Source organism: Etheostoma spectabile, chromosome 1, assembly GCF_008692095.1.
Source record: "Etheostoma spectabile isolate EspeVRDwgs_2016 chromosome 1, UIUC_Espe_1.0, whole genome shotgun sequence".
Classification (NCBI taxonomy): Eukaryota; Metazoa; Chordata; class Actinopteri; order Perciformes; family Percidae; genus Etheostoma; species Etheostoma spectabile.
Genome location: NC_045733.1, coordinates 4,572,377 through 4,587,988, shown reverse-complemented (window position 1 = coordinate 4,587,988; position 15,612 = coordinate 4,572,377). Strand labels below are relative to the sequence as shown.

General features: G+C 38.9%; 2 protein-coding genes across 5 annotated transcripts; one reads left to right on the top strand and one right to left on the bottom strand.

The window, feature by feature from the left end:
- Positions 1-1,153: 1,153 nt before the first annotated feature.
- cenpn (centromere protein N) lies at positions 1,154-6,541 on the bottom strand. The gene is made up of 10 exons (XM_032513562.1): positions 6,307-6,541; positions 6,127-6,172; positions 5,968-6,027; positions 5,651-5,724; positions 5,345-5,518; positions 5,140-5,241; positions 4,051-4,105; positions 3,278-3,387; positions 2,975-3,098; positions 1,154-2,446 (listed from the first exon to the last, which is right to left on the bottom strand). Exons 1-10 carry the CDS (start codon positions 6,475-6,477, stop codon positions 2,325-2,327), a joined length of 1,038 nt encoding a protein of 345 aa, XP_032369453.1. The 5' UTR covers positions 6,478-6,541; the 3' UTR covers positions 1,154-2,324.
- Positions 6,083-15,377, top strand: cmc2 (C-x(9)-C motif containing 2). Of its 4 annotated transcripts, XM_032513600.1 has the most exons (6): positions 6,083-6,094; positions 7,302-7,305; positions 13,401-13,490; positions 14,309-14,425; positions 14,512-14,583; positions 14,707-15,377. In XM_032513600.1, the coding sequence occupies exons 4-6, from the start codon at positions 14,345-14,347 to the stop codon at positions 14,788-14,790; spliced, it is 237 nt and encodes a 78-aa protein (XP_032369491.1). In that variant the 5' UTR covers positions 6,083-6,094; positions 7,302-7,305; positions 13,401-13,490; positions 14,309-14,344; the 3' UTR covers positions 14,791-15,377. The 4 variants fall into 4 exon arrangements, with proteins under 4 accessions (XP_032369491.1, XP_032369475.1, XP_032369465.1 ...); XM_032513584.1 differs by lacking the exons at positions 6,083-6,094; positions 7,302-7,305 and adding an exon at positions 13,776-13,844 and having other exon boundaries at positions 13,165-13,490; positions 14,355-14,425; XM_032513574.1 differs by lacking the exons at positions 6,083-6,094; positions 7,302-7,305 and adding an exon at positions 13,771-13,844 and having other exon boundaries at positions 13,165-13,490; positions 14,355-14,425.
- The last annotated feature ends 235 nt before the right edge of the window (positions 15,378-15,612 follow it).

Here is a 15,612-nt window from a genome sequence, read left to right as displayed (position 1 = left end):
CGTTAAACCAAAGGCTGTATGGTCAAAACAAACCCCTGTAGTCCTAAATTTTCTCCTATTAGGGGATTGCATGGGCAACGAAAAGGCCTTTATTAATAAAGATATATTTAAAAATGATTAAAAAGTTTTCTCGGAAAAAAAGGGGATGAAAGTATTTTATGTAATGCATCTATAATTTTATATAGAAAAGGAAACAGGTTTTCCAAAATAGGTTTAGCTACCAAAGACACAAATTTAACCAACAAATTGCAATTAGGGTTTGGGTGTTCCCAATTTAAACTTTTCAAAAATCTTCAGTTTGGGTTCATTTTGGGCACGCTTTTAAAATGGCAGTTTTAAAAACTCCTGTTATTTGGGCAAAATTTTGACTCCAAAAAAAGAGCCTTTTTCCCAAAAAGGGTCCGCACCCTGTGGGTACGAGTCAAGTAGACGGCATCTGCACACCATTCAAAAGGCTTATCAGCCAGCGCATATGTCTCGACCACATACACATATATTGGTATTGCAAGAGGCAATATAGATCATATATCAAGAGAATCCTAGACATACTCTTTAAATGTATGTGTGGGCATATGAGTGTTGTTTTAAGAGTGACTTGATAAAATGTGAACCTATCCTTTAAATGGTTTGTGCACAGACCATAGAGTTTAAATGAAGCATGAAACAATGACAGTAAATACCAACTTATGAGGAGCAAGTTTACTTCCAGCATACCTTTCACAAGCAAATACTCCACAACACGTTTTTGGAACGCTACAGCTGATGAAAAATACTGAAAAAAGATGGAACGATGACTAGTGTGTGGGCTAAAATAAATACAAGTTACAAACGTCAAGAATATTAAAAATCCTGCTTTTATATTTAATTTGGACATACAAAAAAGTAATGGTTGTAACATTCTGCCACTTAAAGAAGAATTTCGGTAAATTTCAACACATTGCTCTGTTGTCTGTAAATTTGGAGTGCGGTCAGAGAGAAAAACAAAAACAATCAGTGCTGCGTACACCGTGTTATCCTCCTGCTAGAGTTAGCACCCAACACCTTTTAAACAGGGCAAGTTTTAAACAAGTTTTTAGCCTCTAAACATGTTTAAATTGTCATTAAAAGTGCCTACACATGTGCAGTTACTCCTTCAGAGTGAACACAGTGAATCTGACTGCAGTAGATATGAAAGAAATGCATGAAAGCTGTGTTAATTCAGCTGTGTTTAGTTCCTGTGTTGATATAAGGAGTGCTTAGGGACCGTATACAAACTACAACACAGAAAAGAGACAAACATATTTTCAAAAATAGGCATATGCTTATTTTTTAAAAGTAAGTGCTATAGTACAACTAGCAGGCAACAAGTTATAATTGGAGACTCTACCTTATTTAATCATTAAATTGATACATGCCTACATATTTTTGTTGTATCTCTTTTCAGTGTTCTTTTCAGTTTGTAGATGGTTCCTAAGATCTCTAACTGCAGTCTCAACACAGGAACTAAACACAGCTGAATTAGCACAACTTTCTTACATTTCTTTCACATCTACTGCAGTCAGATTCCCTGAGATCACTCTGAATGAATCACTGCACATGGGTAGGGACTTTTAATGACATTTTGAACATGTTAAGAGGCTAAAAACATGTTTAAAGCTTGCCATGTTTGAGCCTGTTGGGTTCTAACGCTAGCAGGAGGATAACACGGTGTAGGCAGCACCGACTGTTTTCATTTTTCTCTCTACTGACAGCACTCCAAATTTACAAATAAAAGAGCTATGTGTTGAAATTGACCGGTATTCTCCTTTAAATTCCAACAAAAGATTATGAAATCATAGTTATTTACTGTCAACTACTCTCATATTTGAAAATGTAAGCACATAAAGACACATTAGATCAATGATAGTAGAGCTGGGAGATATGGAGGGAATCAAATATCACAATATATTTTTTACCAAATACATCTATGTTGATATTGCGACAACATTGTAGGGTTGATTATTGGTGCTTCACAAAGAATTTACACAATGAGACTTTTGATAAATAATCATCAGCAATGCAGATAAAATGACTAAGTGGGTCAAGGCAAATAATAGAACAGCTAATACAGTCTGGTAAATTCAGAAAATAACATCACTTTACTGTGATGCAGCCTTTAAAACCAGGAAAAGATGACACTGTCATATCACGATCTCAAACATTTAAAACAACATCAAGTGTCAAATGTCGATATAATATCAATACATTGGCCAGCCCTATATGTTATAATGTTAAAGGCAAACCATGGGTGGACTAGACATGGCAGGCCACACTGTAAATATATGAAAGCAAGAAGCTGTCACCCATCAGTTCTGTGGTTGACGCATTTGTGAGGAGGGACCAGGGCCATTGTCTGTGATAACAAAATAATTCTTTCCTTTTAGAGGGATAGAGGAGAGCAGAGGTGTGACAGGGGTGGAGGCAATTCCTGTAAAATATAAAAATAAATTAAAGTAGTTGAACTGACTTAAGAAGCAAACAGTAATTCAATTTATAAATTTGTTGACATGATTAAAATGACAAATAATTCAGCAACAGAGGGGTAAATAAAACACTTTTTTTCTTCTTTTTTTTTTTTACACTGACCATGACATATTCATGATTTATAAATTGTACTGTTCTCGCTGAGGTGTAGCAACTCCAACTAAACAGTGAGCTAAATGCTCTCTATTCATGAACATGAAGAAATCCTGAATTCTTTGTATGCATGAATCTGAAAGTGTACCAAATTAAATGCATACAAATTGAACTTAAATGCCTGAAGGGCAGACAAATGTTTTTAAAAGCATTACAGTGAGTGGGGATACTCCTCTAGAGTGTGTGTGCGCGCCCCCTTGTGGTCATTTATTGAATCGCCAGGATTATGAAACATTCAAAATACTTTACTGATTTACAATGTCAAGTCTAATTTCTTTCTTTAAAACACGTATGGCTGTGGCTTACAAATTCCTTATACCTGAAGATGCACAGTGTCTGAGTGACTCCAGGAGGTTGGTGCTTGCAAATTTGACAACACATTTGAAGGGCTCCTCCCGCTCTGTCATGGTCTTGTTGCTGTGGTCTCTGAATTTTGTCTCCAGCTGAGGAAAGAACACAAAACACAACTCTGATGATTGCAGGACAAACAGATACTAACCTTTTATCTATTTTTAACTTTGAACTGACATGAGACAACAAACTCTTCTCTTCTTTTTTTAACTTTGCTATCCAACTTTCAAAACTGAAACTCAGTGTTTGAAACCAGCATGCCTCAGGATACCTTGTAAACTGCAGACTGTAGCTGAGGTAACACTCCACCACCAAAGGCCTCACAGGCTGCCTGAAGTCTGTTTGCTGCAGGCTCAGCTTGTTCTCTTTCTATGTGTTGGTCTGTAATTAGATAGCAAGCCAAATACATAGATCACAATACAGAACTCTACCAGAAGTACACATAAAGACCAAATCAATTCAGCTAACCCCCAGTGTCCACAGGATGCGAAACTGCTGCGAATTGGCTCCGCTGCGTGTTGGCTCCGTGCTCCACCGTCCAACAATACCCACCAGATCCAGATTTGTTGCAGAACGGCTGGGGCCATGACTGACAGACAGACTGACTTAATGTAGAATAGAAATACAAAAACAACAAGTTTGTTTCCATCCAGAGGAATAGAGAGGAAACAACTCTGTGCTGTGTTTTCAAGGTGTAGTACAGGGAAATGTGATCCGATGTGCCGATGTCTTTTATTTTGAAAATCAACCAGATGTTTCATTTGTTTCTGTGCTCAACTTCCTGTCCTGTACTATCTGCCGTGTGCTGAATTGCTGCGGAACTTCTCCAGCAACGGCAAAAATAGAAGCTCTGCGTATCTGCTCTGGAGGGCTTCGGAACTGGGACGTAGCTGTTCCGCATCCGGTGGAAATACACACATTGACTTTAATGGAAACCAGATTACAAAAATTATGAAAATGGGGGTTAGCAAATAATGTTAAAGTATCTGTGACATACAAATACCAAAGTAGCTTTGGTTAGATCAAATTATTTGATAAACATACTTGAGACAGTTTGATCATTTTCTGCAATCGGGGCGGGATACCTGGTGGGAAACACCTAGAAACAAACAAAACATCAAAATCCATCCAAAAACATAATTCACACAACATACATCAGTTCAAATCTTTTGTAAACTATCTATAAACAGTTGTAATTTTCACAAGAAAACACTAATCAAGTGTTATAATAGGTTAACACTAAGCTATGAGTCCCCTTTGTTCAGTGGCTCCCTAGACAGACTGTGACATTGTGTAGTAAAAAAAAATTGTTTATTAAGAATAAATAATAATAGTTTTTATTAATAGTCGCCTTTCAAAGCACTACAGGTCATCTTACAAGACACAGTGATCAAAGAGAATACGCCAGTTAAAAAAGGTGTTTTTAGGTGAGTTTTGAAACTTGACAATGAAAAAAAAGAATTTACATTTACAATAGATTTACTGTAACCACTTTAAGAAAACTTCCCTTTAATGGCAAGCATGCTTTTCACAGTCAATTGTTAGGATTGGAAACCTTTTGTGTTATCACTAAACTCTTTAGTACATGATGGCAAAGTTCAGTGACTGACCGGTCAATTATAAACACTCAAATGCTTATTGGCAATGTTTGCTTAAGCGTGATTTATGCTTCTGCGGGTAAATCTACACAATGGCTATGTGCGAACCGTAGATATGTGGAGATATGGAACACACGCCGTGGGCAGACGTGCATCTCTCAAAAAATGTAACTAGACATCGCGGCGACGCACTTCGCTCGGCCATGGCTTGAAATCAAGGAGAGCTACAGATTTCCCTCCGTGGTAAGAAAGCACACGGGAGACACTTTGTTTGTTGCACTATGAATCTAGAGTCGGTACTTGCTCCGCCGTCACTCTCTCACTAGCTCTACCACACACTCCCCACGTGCATACACACATGCCAGCCCTGCTGTTCTCTTAAAGAGATCGACGCACAAGTATAAACTTCAGGCCACTTCCATAGACTACAGCGAAAGCGCTGCATGGAGCCTTTACAGGACCATAAATCAAAATTTAATGGAGACGACAGGGCATACAGAGCTTTGTATGGTGTGTGTAGTTAGAAACCACTTACCTGGTGATATTGCCTCATCAGCAGATCTCTAATGGCAGTGAGTTTCCGTCCACTGAGGTTAGCATCCTTGATAGCTTGATATCTGGTGGACAGAACCAAGGCCTGCAAAGTGCATCACTCTCTTAAAAGGGGAATGGAAAGACAGAAAAACACTGCAACCTGGCAACACTAATGTCGTGGATTGAATATGACTCTCAATCCTCACCTGGGATAACAGGGGTTTTTGCTTCGAAGTCAGGCTGGTCACAAAGACATACGGGGTTTGAAGATAGTGAACAACATATGTTGGTTTCATGTGGTTGGGCCGAGAGAAGGTGTCTCCCCATGCAATCCGGATCCATACAGCTTCATCTGTGTGCTTCTTTATTTTGACAGACACCTTAAATGTGAAAAGCAGACTTTTAATATTGGATGTTAAACACAAAGAAGCCCATACAATGTATTTCAAAGATAGAACTATAAAATTTGTTATTATATTTGTAACTTGTGTGAGGAAGAAAATCTGGCTTACATGTCTTATGAGCTCTCTGAGGTGGGATTTAAATTGTTCCTTGAACTGAGTCAGCTCTACAGAGTGAGCATCATCTAGAAAAACAGAGAAAATGATACTCAAACATGGGCATGACCAACGGTCTATGGGCATGACTAGTAAGCTCAACTTTATCATAAGCACATAGAAATAAAATCATAAACAGGACTGAAAGTTCCCAAAACTTTCAACCAGAACGAAAGCCTTGATCCAAAAAGCAGCTGTAGTGTATGGTTGGAATAATAAGCTGCAGGCTCTCAGTCCTCCATGGTAAAAGTGTTCAGACATACAGTACGTGCCTTCAGGGTCCATGAGCTGGAAGGCGTACCACATCCCTTGGCTTGGATTGTCAATGACATCTGAGAAACAATGACACCAAAAGGGACACAGGAAGCGTTATTGGAATTTGGCATGATATGCTAGGTTGTCAAATGAGAACATAATTTCACCTGACTCACATATCATCTCGAGTTCTGTGATGTGCTTAACCGCCAACTCATTTTCCTGTACAGATAAGAAGCGAGGTTAAAAAGACAAGAAATGCACAACAACGCTAGCTAGCTAGCTAATCAGGCTGTCCGTTTTTTACACTGTTAATTTAACACAACAACTTACATTTCAGGAAAAGAGCCTCTTACCTCGCAAATGGCGAGTAGTTTTTCCGTTAACGCCCATTTCGACAGAGTAAAATCCATGGACCGCAGCTGTTCCCCAGTCAGGCGGCCCCACTTGTCCAGCGTTGTTCTTAGCATTTGAGTTTGTATCCGTCTCATGAGTCGCTGCAGTAAGCGTTTTGTAGATTCATCCATTATTCTTCGGACAGCAGCTAGGTTAATGATACGTAGCCGAAAAGTTGTAATGGTTCGTTTTTTGACTCAAATTTGTTCCATCCGTTTGCACCGTCTCTGGCTACAATAGGCTCTATGCACAAACGCTGCTGACGTATTTCCGGTAAAATCTCAGTCAGCGTCTTTACTTCCGCATAGAGCGTTCTATAGTGAAGAAGTTACTAACGGCAAAGTTTTAAATAACATTCACAAAAGCGATTTAATATAGGTATCTATAGTATATTTATAATATAGTATCTATAGTATTATTATAATAGGTATCTATAGTATTACGTTACATATTCAAATATTTAGTGATGGCTTCCAGGAAATATAAATATAAATATCAACGGCGGCAAGACAGTACTTCGGCTGAACATTGTTTTGTCCCGTTATGTGAGGCCTCGTCAAGTTTAATTCTATACTGAGTTTCCACATTTCTGTGGACGAAGAAACACGCAGAAGTGGATTCACAACATTCGACGGAGAGATTTAACATCACATCTCATACAAGGGTCTGCAGTCGTCACTTTAAAAGTGATGATCTGATTGAGCCCTCGACCCTAAAGGGCGTCGCTTGCTGCCAAAGGGAGCTGCACCAACCTTATTCCAGTGGAACGACTACCCGTGGCTGAACCGAGGCGCTCCGGGGTATGGCAAAGACGGGACACTCAAGTGGATAGGTTCCTGAGCCAATGAATGTTCATTATCTGGAGCATGATTTATGTTTAGTCCCAGAACCGGGCAGTTGAAAATGCACTGGACAAGACCGAAGATCTCGAAAAAAAGGTGGACCGACTAATGAGACAGGTGGAGGAGCTGTCAGTACCGTCAAAGATTTGTTTGGGGCGATTGTGCTTCCGACGATGATATAAGGTTCTACACTAGGTACGTTTTAAAATATTTGTATGTGTGCATACATGTATATATATGTGTGTGTGTGGTTATATATACACGTGTGTGTGCGTGTGTGGCATAAACACGGTTTGTGTAGGCTATATATATATATATATATTAATATATTATATAGTTTATATGTTATAAAATATATATATATATACACAAACAAACAGTTTAAATTAGTACAGTGAATTGAGTAAATAAAAAAAAGTATACATGTTTGTGTGTAGGATATTATATATACATATATATATAATATAATAATATATATACTATATAATGCGATATGTATATATTATATTATATATATATATATAATGCGATATGTATATATATTATATATTATAATATATATATAATTATATATATTATATTACAAGTATGTATGTACATGTGTGTGTGTGTGGTACATGTAAATAAACATGTCTTACATCTCTTTTAGGTTCATGACTTACAGGCATTTAATGAGTTTCTGGAAACTCATTGAACCTGCATCCACAAAATGATTCGTGTCACCAAGAGCAAGAGCAACTACAATGAGGAGTGAAGCTAAAACAAGAGACAGTACATGGTAATAAAAATAGCAAGAAAAAAAATAAATAACTTTGCATTTTCAGTGAAAGCTCAGTCAACACATTATATGTACATAATTGCAAACCTTGTTATTTTATGGGTCAGTCCGCAGCCATGATGAGTTCTTCCTCTTCAGATCCACCTCTCAGTGGCCAAACACAGCGGGATCTGTCCCCAGATTCAACATTATCTCAGTCTACAGTTAGCCGAATTATTACAACCTGGCCAATTTTTGTACCACATTCTTGGCTCTGTTCGCATATGGATGTCTGAGGAGGAAGTCAAAGCGCATCTACCCAATGAGTTCCGGACTACCCAGACACACAAGTGGTGATGACTCAGGGAACTGCGTTGCCAAACTCATCCTCTCTCCTGCTTCAAAGTGAAGTCTTCTCCAATTACAAGTCCCACTGCACGTTCAAGGGTTAATCGGCATGGCACCACATGGTTGGTCACCTTTGTGTCTTCCCTGTATGCAGGATCTGTCAGTGACAAGGAGCTTTTAAGCAGTCTGGGATTGTGTCTCTGTTGAAACCCGGGATGGCAATAATGGTCGACAAAGGTTTTTCTTGTTTATGAGTGTGTGCCATGCAAAGTCTACAGACCTGCTTTCCTGTCAAAAAGGAAACAGCTGACGGCTGATGAGGTAAAGAAGACACAGTCCATTGCTCGGCTGAGGGTCCACGCGAGCGTCTCATCCGCAGGGTGAAGGAACACAAACTGTTCGACACAGAAATCCCTCTTTCCATCACAGGGAGCATCAACCAGCTGTACACTGTTGCTTGCCTCCTTGTAAATTCCAGAATGGCCCTTAGTAAAAGCATGGGCAAAGGATTAAAGACAGATAACTTTGTTTGGGGATTGATGAATTTGCATTTATTTTTGTCCAAATAGAAATATTGTAAAATATAAATAACTTTGTACAGTAGCACTGCAGGAAAGTAACAGTAAATATAAATAACATTATACAGTGTTCCACTGCAGGAATGTAAACATGTAAATATAAATAACTTTGTTACAGTCTTTAACATTATGTACAGTGATGTTGAGTAAATAAAAAAAACTTTGATACAATGTTAAATGATTATTTGTCTTTTTACATCTGTAGGTATCTTGGCAGGTAAAAGTAAAGAAAGAAATGGTCAGCTTCTCTCGAATGATCTGAAAATTCTGGTGTCTTTGTAATGCGCTGGATCATCATGTCATCCTGTGCATAAACAACAAAATCACACCAGTCCAATCCTGAGATCCCATTTGTCCTTGAACTTGCCAAAATATGCATGCGTTGTTCAGTTCTGGTGTGCCATTGTGAAATTTAAGGGGACAGTCCACGTAACTTTTGACATTGGACATTTTATCTCCAAAAGTCCAAAAACATGGTGCTCTTTAGGGTCAAAAATAATCCCATCAGGAGAGGCCCCCAGCCAAAGGGGCATCGGGGTGAATTAAGAACCCACAAGTGTGGTAGTTCACCTCTCGCAGCAGGCAGTATTCCTCAATTGCAGCAGATTCCATTTCAAGCCCTCTCTTCATATCTGCTGTCTGGCGATTCCTTTGTAGATTTTTCAGCCAGATGTTCAGCCGAGCTCTGTCCACGCACATGACAAACCTCCCTAAAACGTGACGCTGTTACCCGGGGTTTTCGGACCGAGTGCCAAGCATGTGATGCACTCTGTTCTTTGTGGGAGGCTCTATTTGTGAGCCATATCTAAGGTTACTGCCAGTGCGTCATGTGTGGTTGTCCATGTTTGCTAGGACAAACAAGCAAACAATGTGTCAAGGCTGTAACCAACTAGTGGCAGAGGTGGCGTGGTGGGGCATCTTGATGGTGAGTAATGTTGCATGTTGTTGCAGCTGGCTGCTGGTATGACAGCACACTTCCATACTGAACTTTACCAAAGGCAAGAATCACCAAAATCCTCATGTGACATCCTGATAGTGGTGACTGGAGGAGCTACAGTACTGGCGTAGGCCTTATATGCCTCGCTACTTGGGGACTGAGAGGTCAGGCAGCTCACTGGTGACACCTTGTAAAGGGTACCTGAAATGAAAAGAAAAGTTTTAAACAAAAAGCACTTTTTTCTAGATTTATTCTGTCTAATCTTTCATATTTTTAATTTTAAACTACATTCATCTTTAGTATGAAAAAGTTTGCGTTGTACCTTAAACCCTCAGCAAGCTTCCTCTCTTTGGGTCTTGCAGACAAAACCACCATTTTATTGACAGGACCTGGCTTGACTCCCTATATATAAAAAAATGCTCATGATTTTATTAGTTTATTGCATTTCCAGTAGTTATATTTTTATATATTTTGGTATTAGCAAATTCATTTAGAATTACCATTGTTCTAGGTTTATGCCAGCTCTGCTCCGTTTCAGTACAGCTGTGAACTGGAGGAACTGCACTGATGCCAAGCTGTGAGTAGTGGGCTGTTTGGTAGAGTAGTGCAACAATGGTGGGTTGCACATTGCTGTCCCAGCAACACAAAAACAATACTCTGTGACAGTGTTACAGGACGGAGAGTCTTTTAATACAATCTGTAAAAACAATTAAATGTTAATGTTATTGTAAAAAGATTCTAAATAATTTAAACACTTATGAACCCATATTTTCATTAGAGATCAGCTGTCTTTATGTCCTCCCACTCTTAATCTATGGGGCTTCTTGACTTCCTCATCGACCTGAAACATGTCGCCCTCACGCTGATCTCTCCTGACAACTGATCTTTACTGGAAACTAAGAAATACTCAGTCAGTAACAATCATATTGCACAATTTGTATGCAACAGTTAGATCGCATAAACAAGCAATTTTCAAATATACGTCAGAAACGGAGACAACAATTTTAGAAACCGATTAGCTAACTTTGGTCCAATTTAGCATGATATGAGAAAATAACGTTACTCACCCTCAACGTTGTCAATGTAGCTTGAAATATATAATTTAAATCCCTTCTCTTTCTTGCTCTTAGGTGTAACAGCAAACTGCCTCACAATGGTGTTAACATCATTCACGTTAACCTTAGGCAGTTCTTGTAAACAGCGGGTGTAGTTCGCCATTATCTCCACAGAAACACGGCTGTAAACACGGCTTTCAGCGCAGCACCGGAAGTGAATGAGCGGGCTGAGACAAACCCGGAAGCGATTGTGCATAGAGCCTATTCCAAACAAACCGCCTTCAAAAGACCACACAATTCAACCAATCAGATATCGCCAGAAACTCGAACGCGTTCCCTTTAGCGCCCTCTGCTGTGTTGGAGTGATAGTACTGTCCACTGTCGTTCCAGATATATATATATATATATATATTATATATATATATATATATATATATATATATATATATATATATATATATATATATATATCTGGAACATATATATATATATATATATATATATACTATAGTAATAGAGAGTAGTATCTGGAGCGACACCAAAAACGAACGTTCTCAGAACGTTCTGGGAACCAAAAATTGTTAGCTGGGAACCATCTGCAGTAAAACGCTGCCTACACATTGATGCATCAGTGTTAACAATATGATGTCACATTGAATACTTTAATACATTTTATTTATAGTTCATAGACATACTTCTGCACTTTTACTTAAGAAGGATTTGTAATGTCTTTTACCTACAATACATGATCTTTTATCAAATACTCCTTTCGCCACTGTGCAGATGTGATTAAAATTGTAGATCATAGGTGGAGCTAGCCAGAACTACTTCATATAGAGTTAGGTAGTTAAGTTAAATGAGCTTACCAGGTTGTCCCATTTAACACATGTTCATTATTTCTTAGTCGTAATTGTATTGTTTTAACTGTTTTGAGAACAAACTGAAAATTTTCCCAACAAAAACTTGGGGTCAGGTCCCAAGCGTCACGATACAAATCTGAGGGATTGTGAGAATGGGAGAGAAAGAAGAAAAACCAAAGTTATGACACATACACAAATCGGTTTTCATTGTTGACAATTCCCTATGAGCCTTTCTCTGGTGCTCATAGGAAATTGCTAAATTTTAAGATTGTTTACTTGAGTCCAGACACTATAAAAAAAAAATAATAATTAGTCATGTAAGTTAAGGTCCCACCCATAGACCGCAATAATATACAGTCTATGGTCCCACCTTTGTCCACCAGAATAGAACAGTAGCAGCAGGGCCGTCATCTCAAATGATTTTGAGACGCAAAAGCAACATTGCCAAGTGGAACCACGCAAATCAAGCATTTATGTCCATCTTTCGATTTGGTCATTACATGGCCGATAACTAAGATAATGGTACTGTTGAGTTATAAAAAGTTATAAACTGTATTATGCAGCCAGGATGGGATTAATATGCATATGTCTGTGAAGAAGGTAGGATGGCCATTTGTTCCTCACCTTCCCCCCGTTTCTCTGACTGTAAAGAGTTGATCAGGTCAAGTCTGGCAATTAACTTATGGAAAGGGGCTTCCTGCTATGCAACAATGGTGGTCCTCTCTGTCTCCTGTCCCCTGGGGTTTTAGTCTAGGCTAAAACAATACAATGTTGATTGGACTACTTTGATGTCAGAGTTTCACATTTGCACAACAGAAGCAGTTGCTCTGCTACCAAGGGGTGACCCCCGGAGGTGCAGAGGCAGGTCAGTTCTCATTGCACAGCAAAGATGTACGGCATGTTGTCATGACAACAGCGGACCAATGAGAATGGATTTGAAAGCACCAGGTGAAAAGGAACCGCCCCCCGGTGCAGCGCATAAAAAGTGTGAACTAAGAAGTTTCGGGACTGTTTTCATGTGACTCCGTCAGGAGGAGCGTGGATCAGTCCGCTGTCAGCTGCAGTGTTATTGTGTTTGTTTTGTCTGATTGTCTTTGTCTTATCATCTTCATCACTGCTGTTGCATTAAACCTTCACCAATTCTCAATTTGACCCCCAGCCTCCTTTTCCTCAGAAATCCGAACGAATGCGATGTAAGTTATGAATTTCTTACAGTACACACTGTGCTGTCACAGCAACACTAGAAGCGGGCAAGCGTAAAACAAAACACTTGTGAAACGCATCCATAAGCTAAAACGGAAGTAAGTCAATGAGAACCATCTTGTATCTCCTGCAAACTTCCGTCATCAAATGTCCCGCCTTTTATGATAAGAACGCTTGCCATTGGTGTGTTGAGGGAAAAAAAGCGAATGCTGATTCGCTTGTTCACAGTTGTCACTCAATTCGCCAAGGAGTTACGAAAAGCTTCCAGTGTTGTCATAATACACCTATGGTCGTATCAGGAAGCGTGTCCTACAGGTACTTGCTGTTCTTGTAGGTTACATTCGTGTTAGTAAAAGACCAGCATATTTAGTCAAAACTGTAGAGTAGTACCCTGCTTCGTTTTTCAGCGTGGGGAAAGCAAAACCTAACGTAGTTCTTGCATGGATCTATGCTGTCTCAAACCATAAACGTTAGCTGAGGCCTAGCTAACATTAGCAGTTAGCTAACGTGACATTTCACTGAGGTTTCCTGGGACACTATTCAGATGACACAGACTTCCCACTGGTAAGGATATCATAGTTGCAGTGCAAAGTGTTATTAAATAGCTTATAATAAGCCAGTAGATAAACATTATGTGTAGTAAGTTATTCTATTACAATCCAATGTCAAACACCTAATATATATACATGGTATATGCATGATCCGGAGTCATTATGTCCAGAGGATTCAGGATGAATGCAGGTAGTTTGTCTCATTGATACATACTCTCCCTCTGTGTGTGTGTGTGTGTGTGTGTGTGTGTGTGTGTGTGTGTGTGTGTGTGTGTGTGTGTGTACGCGCGCAGGTAAGTGTCCACTGGAAAAACAAACTCCATCATTACCATGACAGCTCAGGAAGGAGAGGGATGGGGAGGCATTAGTATCCTTTAAACATCATGTCCTCTGCTAAAACATAGCAATGCTGAGTTGACGTGGCGTGTATTAACTAGCAATAAAACAATTTTCTCAATCAATTAATTATTTAAGCCATTTATCAAGCAAAATGCCAAACATCCACCGGTTCCAGATTTAAGCAAAACAAGCAATTTGAAGATGTCACATTTGGCTCTGAGAACGTATTCTCTATTTTTGGACATTTTCTAGACTAGATTAATTAATAGACTAAATACACAAATCAATAATAAAAGCAACCATTGGTTGCAACCCTATTATGTTCAGCATATTCCTATGTAATGGAAAAATGCAGTACTGCAGTGCAGAAAGCAAAACTATGTTTAAAGGCAAATGTATTGCAACTAAATGACATCTCTTGCAGTAATATTTAACAGTAATTGTCAACTCAATGCTCCTCGATCAGTGCTCCTTTTGTTTGTGAATTTTCAGTATGACCGCAGAAGTACAGTAAGCCCTTAACTCAACATGCACCCTGACCTGTCACCTCACCTGCACACGGATGAGTGTAATGAACTGATAACTCTTCTGAGGCAGTGCCACACCGAGGTACATCACTCTCACATATTTGATTGCTGTGTGCTTCATATACACAGAAAACCCACAATGTAAATCTTGTTTCATGTTACCATCAGCACAATGTCTTGAAGTTCTTTGGCACGTGCAACGATGTGGACCGCGCTATGCGTCACTGCCTGAAGAAAGAGGTCTGTCAGTTATTTTAATGCACTTTGGGATTGAGACGCAACAAGCGCTCTGACAACTTTTTGGTATTATCAGAACTATTGTATGTTTATTAAAGCTTTCTTTGTTACCTTACCATTCCACAGAGACTGGAAAAGCGGGAGCGCAGCAAGCAGCATGCACAAGAGATGAAGAAGAGGCTGAAAGAAGGGCCCAAAGAGCAGCTCTGAAGGACATTTTACTGCAGCTTTGCCACTGCAAGTTAAAAGTATTAAGATAATAGGAAATTGAAATGACACTGTGTAACAAGCCTCCCCTGCTGTTCTTATGTCAAGACAGAGGAAGTCTCTTGGCACATTCATTGGAGTATGTAATATATTAGCAATGACCAAAATGTCATGTGCCTTGTACTATGTATTATTTGGATTCATTTGAGAGGCAAATTATTTAAATATTGGGATCATATACCAGCAATGATAGGTTAACATGCACAGCTTTCTCCTATATTTGCTGGATGTGAACCCTTTGAACACAGTTTTTATTATCTGCACAGACTTAAACTTGCATTTTAGGTCAGCATAAAACAACAGCATAGGGTACTTTGGATTAAAGATTGCTGTTAAAGATCATCCTTTATTTCCCCCTCTGTTGTAGCAGTACTCTACAGCTCCATCAAAGAGATAAGTGTAGCTGGCGGCAGAACTTTTTCATCAAACCATTATTTAAGTTGGCAGGACACCTCAGAATTATTCTGCTATCAGTTTTATTCATGAAGACAGGGAGAGTCAATTTCAGGGTAATAGAGATGTATGTAAAACCGATAGAAGAAGAAAAAAAAAAAACAAACAAAAAAAAAAAAACAGGATGACCAATGGCTGGATTTTACTCTCAATTTGAACATCCACCCATGGCACTCATTGTTTGAATGTTGATTTGAATGGGGAATCATGTTGATTTGTTACAAGTTTGATTGCTTTCAAATAAAGTTAAATTATCAGTTAATTTAATAATCCATGTTTCAATAGTGTGTCGTCATTGTAAAACAAAGTAGC

Coding starts and splice junctions, on each gene's coding strand:
- cmc2 (XM_032513584.1), top strand. CDS start 13,808: ATGACAGCTCAGGAAGGAGAGGGATGGGGAGGCATTA. Junction 14,426..14,511: donor TGAGGCAGTGCCACACCGAG/GTACATCACTCT, acceptor TGTTACCATCAG/CACAATGTCTTGAAGTTCTT. Junction 14,584..14,706: donor GTCACTGCCTGAAGAAAGAG/GTCTGTCAGTTA, acceptor ACCATTCCACAG/AGACTGGAAAAGCGGGAGCG.
- cenpn (XM_032513562.1), bottom strand. CDS start 6,477: ATGGATGAATCTACAAAACGCTTACTGCAGCGACTCATGAGACGGATA. Junction 5,725..5,967: donor CCAGCTCATGGACCCTGAAG/GCACGTACTGTA, acceptor CTGTTTTTCTAG/ATGATGCTCACTCTGTAGAG. Junction 4,106..5,139: donor TGATGAGGCAATATCACCAG/GTAAGTGGTTTC, acceptor GTTTGTTTCTAG/GTGTTTCCCACCAGGTATCC.